Raw genomic sequence first — 10760 nt, 5'->3', positions numbered from 1 at the left:
AGGTTAAAGGGAAATTGGAGTACCTAATACAATGGAAGGGATACCCGTTGTCTGAAGCCACCTGGGTGAAATCCAGTGAAGTAAAGGCTAATAGATTGGTCAAAAGGTTTCATGTGAAACACCCCAACAAACCGAAAGATAACCCTTAACATATGCTTTGGTTTGCTTTACAGGATCTGTCCTTTTTTGTAAAGGGGGCTGGATGTCAACGCTGCAAATACTGTATATTCTTGCTTTGACAATATGCAGAACTGTCCGGTATTTTTATAGTTAAATCAGGCAACAGTGAAAGGGGAGGAGAATAAGGAAAGCCTGGGAAAAAGAAACCAGAAGTAAATCACATCTTCCAAGTTAAATAGGGGAGGGAAAAATGCCTGGAATGTAATGCAACGGAAAAGAATCTCAGATCTAAGCATTTCCACCATGCCGTACTGACATCTCTGTAACCTTAATAAATGCTTTTAGGATAAAAATATGCCTGAAAATCCTTTTAAGTGTTTCGTTAATCAGACACATGACACCAGCTCTATTCTGATTCTGAATGAAGTTGGAAAGAACCCAAGTGGCCTCTTCCCTCTTCCTGCTAACTAGCTTTTGCCTGCAAGATGGCATTGGATTATTTCTTTTCTCAATAGTCCTTTGCAATGCAAAATGAAGTTTTTGCTTAACTGCTTAGCAGCATCAATAAGATAGGAATTACAGTATGATTAAAACACACACACAATATGGCTTAGAATCCTCTGGTTCCTCTCTTTGGCCTTTCAGCTCCATTCTCCATGCTCCCCTGAAGTCTCTTCCTGGCTTTCCATCAGATACAGTTGGCGCTTCCTGTGTAATCTTTTCCTAGCTGGGCTGTCCTTCACTCTGAGCAGCTACACTTTTGTCTTTTATGGCTGACATTCCTAGGAACTGAAACACACCTGGATGTTTATGACACCGCAGCATCTCTGCCAACACCAAGAGAGGCTCAGAATGTCTTGCCTTCTGAAAATGCCACTGGTCCTTTGTACTGTTGTTGGGATTATAATTATGCTTTCACGATTAAGGTGAAAATAAATAGTTACGCCCATTTCAAGAAATGTTTCCTTCCCTTTCCCCACCACCCCTCCACACTTGGATTGGGTTTTTCTTGGAGTCTTTTAAACAGAAGAGAGGGTGTGGGTTTTTTTCCTTTGAATTTTTGTATTCGGGGGAATATGTTTCCAGGTGGGAGAAAAACAGGGCTGAGCATGAATAGATGGGCAGGAGAGCTGGGCAAATGCAGCCATCCTGCCTTTATTTTTTCCCCTCTCATCTTGGAAGTCCTCATGGTTTCTCATCCCAAGAGTAATGGCCTTCCATCCTGCCTGGATTTCTGTGGGAAACTGAGGTTGATTAGTTGCTGCCCTCCAGCTGGAAGAGCTGATTTCCTTCAAGGAATAGAATAGAATAGAATAGAATAGAATAGAATAGAATAGAATAGAATAGAATAGAATAGAATAAAGCTGGAAGGGACCTTGGAGGTCTTCTAATCCAGCCCCCTGATCAAACAGGAGAACCTACACCATCTCAGACAAGTGATTGTCTAGTCTCTTCTTAAAGACCTCCAGTGATAGAGCGACAATAATCAGTCCTGGTTTTTTCCAGCCTTCCAGGGTTTTTTCCCAAGCGGCTTCCGAGCCCTGCCCATCTCTTCTGGTCAGAAAGCCCTGCAGTTCCTCCAGCCCCCCGGCCCCGGGGTCTTACTTAGCTCCTCTGGGCTGCTTTGGTTGCTTCTGCCACATACGTATGCTAGAAACCATCTGTGGTTCTTTAAAATGCTCTTTGAAACGGACTCTGCTGGCCCCCATCACAGAGGCATGCGCTCTTGTCATCTGGTCAAGTTTTGATAGGGATGAGCTTGTACTTGTTTTTCCTCTTCCCTTCCCAAACATTTTCTCCTTGTGATGTATGTTTTATACAATAATCAGAGGATGAAGACTTTCTCCAGATACACAAATATAGGCGTTCTTGATCCTCCCTTGATATGTTTTAGCGTGTTTTCTCTGACATATGTTTTGAGGGTGGTCCAGAAAGGAAACATGGTATAATATGAACCCTTTTGGAAAGAGCTGAGGTTTCAACTGCACATTGTTCCTCTCTTTCCTTCACCTGCCCCCCCCCCCCCATTGCAGGTGTTCTCTATTGTGGTGTTTGGCTCCATCATCAATGAGGGTTATGTGAACACAGATAAGTCCCCGATGCTGCGCTGCATCTTCAACAGCAATGAAGGAGCCTGCAACTATGGCATCGCAATTGGGCTGCTGGCCTTCCTGGCCTGCAGCTTCTTCCTGGCGATGGATGTCTACTTCCAGCAGATCAGCAGCGTGAAGGACAGGAGGCGCATTGTCCTCTTGGACCTCGGCTTTTCCGGTATGTCTGATGGGAGGGGGAGCCAGGGGCCTGATTTAACGCGGGGGCTGGTTCACACCACGTAGTCAACCCGGGTTCACCAAACATTCTTGTATCCACATAGCATGTGGTGCCAAAATAAACAAACAATATAATGGCTTTGTATCACAGCCTCGTTCCCCAAACAGGCTAAAGCAACATCATCAGCCTGAACTAGTGGATCCAGTGAGCATGGCTTTGTGCCACAGCTGCCCATGGACAAAGCCTGGATGGGCTGGCACAAGCATGTCTTACAAAGTGTTTGACCAACTTCAGATGTGCGAAGAAGGAAAATGTTTAGTTGTGCTCAATTCCTATGGAAATCCAACCAAAGGAAAGCAAAAACAGGCAGTTCAGGCAATGAAATTGTGCTAAAATCTGATTTACAATTTCTCAGATGTTCTTTTTCCTCCCATCTTCCCAATGTATTTCGAAGGTGTTTGGGAATGCAGCTGCCTGCATTCATGGGTGATGATGTGGAGGGGGCTATTTTCGCTTTGAAGCTTGCCTTGGAATTGAAGGGAAGGGTGGGAGCTGCAGACCTTCCTGCACACACCTGGCCCCTTTATTTTTAATAAGATAATGCAAAGGTTCTGCCAGACCTCTTTTGAGAGCGTGGGAAACCCAGAGTTCGTCTAATGTCAGACCTGCCCAAATCTGATCCCTTAGGAAAGAGAGACCCTTGACTCCATTTGGTTGAAGTGAAAGGTTCTTTTACTGAGAGATGTTGGCTGCAGTAAAGTCAGGCGTTTCTGGGTTTCCTGCGCTCAAAAGAAAGGTTTCCCCTCATCCCAGCCCTCCCCCGTGACCAGTCCGTCTCCAGCCAATTGGAACTCGCTGAGATGTTTTGGGTACTCCACATTCTTTCTCAGGGTGCCTGGCCTTGGATGCTGGGGTAAACTCTTTATCGCCTGTCATTTCCCCCTGCCCGTTTCCCATCACATATATACACACACAGCTTTATTGCCCCTCTATCCTTCCTCCCCCTTCCAGCCTTTGATGGCCGAATCCCTGTGAGATGCTAAGCTGAGCCTGACAGACCTGAGAGGTTCTAAATTGTAAAACAAAGCAGTACAGGTGGTCCTCAAGTTACAATCACAATTCAGCCCAAAATTTATGTTGCTAAGGGAAATATTTGTTAAGTGAGTTTTGCCCCTTTTTACAACCTTTCTAGCCACAGTTGTTAAGTGTATCCCTGCAGTTATTAAGTTAGTAACACAGTTGTTAAGTGAATCTGGCTTCCCCATTGTTTTTGCTTGTCAGAAGGTTGCCAATGCAGATCACATGACCTGGGACACTGCCACCGTCATAAATGTGAGTCAGTTGTCAAGCATCCGAATTTTGATCACGTGACCCTGGGGAGGCTGCAACGGTTGTAAGTGTGAAAAACAGTCATAAGTCACTTTTTTCAGTGCCGTTGTAACTTTGAACGGTCACTACTTGAAGTGTACTGTAAGTTGAGGACTATCTGTAAGTAGAACTTCTAAATAAAGCCTATTACAGTATTGTTAGAAATAATGCAGGGGGCATCCGGGGGTGGGGTGGGGGTGGTAAAAAAGTCACATCGGTGGGCAGGATCCCGTGATGGAAACCTGCCACCCACAGAGCAGACGTCGCCATGGGTGAGAGCTTGTGCAGTCCAGACGTCTAGCCGGAGCCCCCGTCCTTGTGCTTTTGGCTGTGGTCCTGGCTCTGCCCTTTGGGATAGCAGAGGAGGCCTCTTCTGTGTGGCCTCTTCTGATATCTGGGGGGGGGTGTTCCCACATCTCCCCTCAGCGACCTTTCCTGCAGGTTGAGCATGCTGAGGTCTTTCTCTGTTCCTGACGGGCTGGTTTCCATCCCAGTAGCTCTCCTGTAAATTGACTCCAGTTTCTCCCTGCCCATTTGAACTGTGGTGCCCCAAAATGGACGTGGTGCCCCAATTGGGGTCTGACCAGGGCAGAGAAGGGTGGCATGGTTTCTTCCCCAGGATTTGGACTCTGCTCCTGTTTCTCCACTCCAAGATAGCCACTGCCTGCTCTTAAAGGCAGGGGTTGCAGTGCAGGACTTTTCTTCTTCCCTGTTCATTTCAGCCCAAGGCTTGAGATTTTGGGTCTTCTCTTCTCAGCTCGTGCTCTAGTCACTCTTCTCAACAGAGCAGACTTTACAAGCGTCCCCTCCAATCTCCCATCCAGGTCGCTGATACGCGATTGAACTGGACAGAGCCCAGGACCGAGAGATGCAGCACAGCACTTGAAACTGCTCTCAAGCTGAAGTGGCTGTGCTGGGGCCACCTAATAGTATTTTAATTTAGCCCATGTTTCATCAAGAGAATTTTAGGAGAGATTTAGAGGAGTTACAACAAAGTTCCAGTTATGCTGTGCCTAAAGGCACCCTCTGACCTACCGAGTTAGAAATTCTGCCCAAAGAGATAAGGTTAGCCTGGCATAATTTGATGGCCACAGACCTTGCTTAGTCCTGTTAATTGGAGCACGCTGTCCAAGTGCACACAAACTTCTGGTTTAATAACCTGCTTGAGGCCCTCGCTCTGACGTGAAGGTGACAGCTCCAGTTGTACAAGTCTTCCTTGTCCCCCTTGTTGGGGATAATAGTCTCCTCTGATTTTCCGGGATTCCAGTAGCCCTCCTGGAGTTTGCAAAGGCTCCTGTGAGTGGTTCTGCCACCACCTCCACAAGTTCCTTGGTCTACCTTGAAATCTATCCAACCAACAAGGGTGCTGACTGTTTTTTCTGCTTGACAGGCTTCTGGTCCTTTCTCTGGTTTGTGGCGTTCTGCTTTCTGGCCAACCAGTGGCAGCGGACACCTGCCAGCAAAGGGGCATCACAAGGAGGAGATGCGGCACGAGCAGCCATTGCCTTCTCATTCTTTTCCATCATTTCCTGGGTAAGAAAAACAAGTTCTGGGCTTCCCCTGCCCAGAGCTAGTAGCCTTGCAGGCACTAATTCAAGGGTATGACTCTCAAATAAACTAGAACATTATTAATAAAGAAATCCAGTAGCAAGGAAATTGTCAAAATAAGCATACATCTGTGCCTTAAGTGTTAATGTTTTAAAATGCTATATTTCTACTCTTCGTGACCCCTGACAAGAAAGGCATCTGTATGTGTGTTGGTGCATGTGTATCAAAAAGTCAAGATGGTATACATACTTGTGCCACATGGTGTATAGATTGCACAAGCTTGCCTGCTATCTTGGGGACTTTCTGGGATGTCTGAATTCTGGTGAACAAGACCGGGTGGGGCTTGGGATAAGTTCCTTTAAGATATAGATAAAAAATTGACAGTTGCCTCATGCTAATAATTATAAGATAATTTCTCCCAAGGGAGTCAGATAATCAGATGCCCTAGTTTAGAGTTTACTTAATAAAGTTTTGTGAAAAAAACATTAAAAGCCTCTGTTAAAATCAACTAAATCATTAGAACCTTTCTGACATTATCTCTTGAGAAGCTGATGCTGAATTCAGTATTTCCTGTGTCCTTTGGATAACATGCAACAGAAGGGGTTAAAAACAGTTCTAGGAAATCAGTGGGAAAACTGTAAAAGGGAAAAGTGTTAATACATGTTTTTCTCTCTACAAATGGGGACAAATCTAGTTTGCATTTCTTCAGTAAATGAAACAAAGCTTAAATAGGCTAGAAAAGTGTGTTTTAATCCTTCCTTACGTATGGAAACTGGCTGGGTGACTTTGGGTCAGTCCCTCCCTCTCACCAAATCACTTCTTATAGAGTTTAGGGGTCCCAATTAAAGCATCTCAAACCAATGGCCTTCCATCTGCCACTGGAACATCCCCAGGCAGAGGGGGGTCACCGCCTCCTTTGGTGATTGACACCTTTTGACCTGTTCTCAACATTCAGATGACTCTATTATAACTGAAATCCATTATTCTGTGTTCTGGTATCTTGATCTTCTTTTCTGTAATGCCTGAAGATGATCACATTGTCCTCTTTGGCAATCTTTCCTCATCAGATACAGTTTCTAGTCCACATTTATTCAAAAAAGAGGAAAAAAGGAATTCAACCCTCATAAAAATGAAATTGAGAGTGGCCCAAATGGATTCATTAGCTTTTTTTCTCAACTCATAGCAAAACGCAGAGACTAACAATAGAAAACGAATACAGATGCTGCATCTTTGCTCACTTTTTTTTGCAATAGGTGAAACTTTGCCCTCCTATCTAAGCCTCCTTCCCCCAATTCCTTTTTTAAAATTGCCTGCCACTGTCCAGACATTTCGCTCATATAAGCCATCCCAGTATTTTTATATTTCTCATAACATAAACAAAGTGCTATACTACCTATAAATCACATCCCTCTTACTATAGGACCCATTTATATCCAAAGTTTATCTATTCTTTTAACCATATTCAAACAAGTGTTTAGTCATATAGTACTCCATCTGGTAAGTCAAATCATCTGATCTCTTGAATCTAACTCTAGCTTTCTTCTTTTGCCAGACAACTTTCTGAGTCAGTGTGTTCAGCTTGCCAGGGAATTCTTTTATGAATGTTATTAGAGCTGGGGAAGACAGATTAGGTGAGATACTTTTGAGGGGGAGTTTCGCCCATTTATATTTATTAAAGAGCTTCCACTTTCCTTCTCCCTCAATTTCTCTTTTCATTTTTTGTCTCTCAAACTCTAGTAGTTCTCCTGGTGTCTCTATAATCCACTTTGTCGGATCTTCTTTCTTATCCTCTGGTTTATTTTGAAGTCCTGAAAAAAAAAATGCCTTTTCCTTTTCCAATATTATAACAGAATCTTGCAGATTTTTCTTTACCTGTACTAATCTGTAATTCCTTTCGTTTGTAGCCTCCATCTTTGGGTCACTTTCCTCTGATTTGTGTTCTATTGTCTGATTTATTTGTTCATTCTTTGTCATTTTCTGAGAGTTTTTTAGTTGTAAGCTTAGGTTAAAGATGTGCTCATATATCTCATCAGAATTATTTTTAATCTCATTATTTGAAACAATTGTCCTTTGAATTAGTTGCAACATAGCATGCATTTCCTCCTGGAAGATATTTGCCTTGTCTTGAAGTATTACTCCTGCAGATCTCTGATGTTCCAGGCTGGGAGCTTCAGAAAAGAATCTTGGGTGTGGTTTCCTACCACTTTTAGTTAGGTATGCAACATTCATTTTATCTCCTCCCTCCGAATAATCTTTCACAGGTACCATAATCCCTGTATATTAGTTTTATCCAACCAACCAACATTAAAATCCAAACATATAATTCTTGTATAGTTCTTATCTTTATGTGTGGTCTTTATAGTCCAATGCATTTCCAATTATAAATCCACCACTAAAAGCAATATTTTATAACAGTTCTTCTGCTCAGGGGTCCTACAATTATCAATCAGCCAAAATTTGCAGTCCAAAATGTTCAACCACCCAAGAGCAATTCAGGGGCTTCCCCCCTAGAAGAGTAGCCAAAAGTCAAGGTTTTTCTTTCTCTGCAGACAATTCTTGAGCCTAAAAATCACAGCTCAGTAGGTGTTTATAATCTAAGGTCAACAAATTTTTTTGCAATTGTAGTTCTCACTCTGTAGTAGATAGCCCAATGTATTTTCTCTCCTCTGTTCCCAGCTGTTCTTTGTTTAGCTGAGAGTTGGTGAGGATCAAAGGGACAGGTCTTTATCTGTTTCTGGGCATCTTGCCAGTTTTTGAGCCAAGGCAGCTATAATTTTATACTCTTAATGATCCACCACTAGATGTCAGTAACTGTTCATTTTCCAACTTTTAAAGCAGACAATTATTTTCTTGTAAATTCATCAATGGTCTTTCAAAGGGAAGATCTTAACAATTTCCACAATTTTTAAATTTATCCAGACTATAGCTTTATATTAAATTCCATTTCAATATGTTTCTGTTCCCCATAAAAATTAGAGCCGCTTCCATCTATGGAAGGGTGGGGCCTTCCTTCTACTTTTGGAGGATTTTTGCTTCTTGGGGATCTTTTCCAGGAAATTAGTTGCAGGATAGAAGAGAATAGATTGATATTCTCATCCAGTTTCAAGCACGCTGTTCACATTTGTTCTAGTTAGTGCTTTTGGACTTTAGATGCCGGTACCTGGGGCTAGCCACTGAAGTGCAGCTAGCCTTTCTCCTGTCGGTTTGGAGGGCTTCCCCAGGATCAAACGGATCGACCGCCATCTTTCCGTGATCCATGGGGGCCCCTCCTTCTTTGTCAGCTCTCTGGGGCAACTTTAGACCCATTTAGGGTCCCCTGGCAGGATGAAATCAGCCGTGGGATGCGGAGCTATGATGCAAAACCGGAAGTCTCCCTGTGACGCAAAACCTGCCAGCTTAGTGTCATCTGCAGATCTGATGAGTTCCCCTTCTATTCCCTCATCTAAGTCATTGATGAAGATATTGAAGAGTGCTGGGCCTGAGAGGGAACCTAAGTCCTAAGAAACTTTTCTTTGCCGTTACAGGTTGCCCTGACTGTAAAAGCCCTCCAAAGATACCGGATGGGGACTGACATGTCTCTCTTTGCCACAGATCAGTTTGGCCCCGATCCCACGGCAGGATATCCGGAACACCCTCCCACCAGCGGTGGCATCGAAAGCACAGAAGCCTATCAGAGCCCACCGTTCTCTGAGACCCTAAGCACCAGTCCCAAAGGTTACCAGGTGCCAGCTTACTGAAAGGGCAGGTGATTCCCCCCCCATAAGGTTTCAGAGCAAACCGGAGCCAGACCCAGAAAAATGGGCTGACACCCCACAAGGTGCAAGTATAGTCAATAGATTGGTTGCAAGTGTATTCAAAAGTACTTTCATTTTCCTTTTTTTTTTTTTTAAATATATGGCGAGTTATGTGCTGGGTTAAACTTACTCTTAGCTAATGGTGCAGTGAATTCTGTACAGTGGTTCTTGTCTTATCTGTCCAAGGATATTTTTATATTAAAAAGGAAAAGAAGGGCAACAGTGTTCCCTCTAAGCAGGAAACTCTAGAAAAGCTGTAATTCCCATTTCCCTGACTACAGTGGCATTTACTCATGTGACGCTTGGCTGGCAAGACACAGGGGCACTGGAGGGGTGTGGGTGCCCCAAAAGACCAGATGGCAGCCACCACTGCATGATCAAAGCCCTGTTCCTTGTTTGTAGGTATCACGAATACTCAAGGGACCAGCCAGATAGAGTGCCCATCTTTCCTGGCCAGCTGGTACTTCATCAAGTACTTCCAAGGTAATAAAAAAAAATAATTCTCCCAGACATTCCTAGAAGCCTGTCTTCTCTTTCCTTTTCAATTTTCTTTCCTCCTAGAAAGAACTTAGAAAAGTTAAAAAGGGATGTGCCAAATTAAAATACCAGATAGCTGTGTTATCTTCTCTGATGTATAGTTGGGTGTATATAGGTGCTATACTTCGGACAATAAATGTGTATATATGCTGCACATATGTGTTTCTGGTATTCCAGGACACTTTGTTGTTTAAATTGTGCACTTAAAAAGCTAAACCTTGTTCCATTCCAGAAATCAAACCAATAAAAGTCCTTTAACAGTAAGAAATGTAGCATTTGGCCAACTTAGGTGCCATCTCAAGATTTGGTGGCTCCTATGGTCTCCTCTTCTTTGAAGAATCATCATTCTTGTTGAGAAATCAGAAGGGGGAAGGGAAACTTGGGAGGATACCCAAGGACAAAAGTGGAGACTTGATTGGGGGCACTGGGTGGCCCCAAAGATTGATCAAGATTACTGACATTTGGCATACTTTTTTTCATCATGAATAAGACCAAAATGTTATCCCTGCCACCCCTTTAAAATAGCCATGTCTCATGTTGAGACTACCTACGCTTTCCTCTGAAACAAAGATCCATGTTGGCCCAATAAGCATTGTAATATTGAGGAAATTCCCCCTTTCCTTTGCAAATCAAGTAACCTTTCTTAGGGACAGTGAGACCCTTACGTTTCAAAAGCAAAAGTATTCATATATAATTCCCCCATAAAGGACCAGAAAATTGATATAGAACAAAGAGAATGGAAACAGTTTTTTATAAGAAAAAGAAATTATTTTAAATAATTTCAGCTGCAATAGGGGAATGTGGTCTCAGGATCCTCCTGCAGAGACGGGTGTCTCAGTATTCTTATAAAATCTAAATTTATTAGGACTTTTCCAAGTACAAATAAACATGAAAGTGGGATAATATATATTTTAGCTGCCTCAGATATCTTGGAGTGGAAAAGGCAGAATACAAATAGAAATAGTAAATAACCAATACATTAAATTTTCACAGACTGTTAAAATGGCCGTGGTCATATTTCAGCCTTAAAACACACCAGATTTGATTCTGTAAGGTGATCAAGTCAGCCTTGGCAGTTCAAAAGCAGTGCAAGATTGAAGATGTTTTTAAAACAGGGTAGAA

At 43.0% G+C, this 10760-nt stretch overlaps 1 protein-coding gene across 1 annotated transcript in view; it reads left to right on the top strand.

Annotated features, from left to right (window-relative positions):
* The window catches only part of SYNGR3 (synaptogyrin 3), a 21706-nt gene extending 12662 nt beyond the window's left edge, over positions 1–9044 (top strand). The window contains exons 2-4 of the mRNA XM_015816251.1: positions 2154–2391; positions 5150–5292; positions 8832–9044. Coding sequence (XP_015671737.1) covers positions 2154–2391; positions 5150–5292; positions 8832–9044 — 594 coding nt within the window. The remainder of the gene's footprint in view (positions 1–2153; positions 2392–5149; positions 5293–8831) is intronic.
* Positions 9045–10760: the final 1716 nt, after the last annotated feature.

This window comes from Protobothrops mucrosquamatus, unplaced genomic scaffold (genome assembly GCF_001527695.2).
Source record: "Protobothrops mucrosquamatus isolate PMUCROS unplaced genomic scaffold, P.Mucros_1.0 scaffold418, whole genome shotgun sequence".
NCBI lineage: Eukaryota > Metazoa > Chordata > Lepidosauria > Squamata > Viperidae > Protobothrops > Protobothrops mucrosquamatus.
This window is presented reverse-complemented; position numbering and strand designations above follow the sequence as displayed.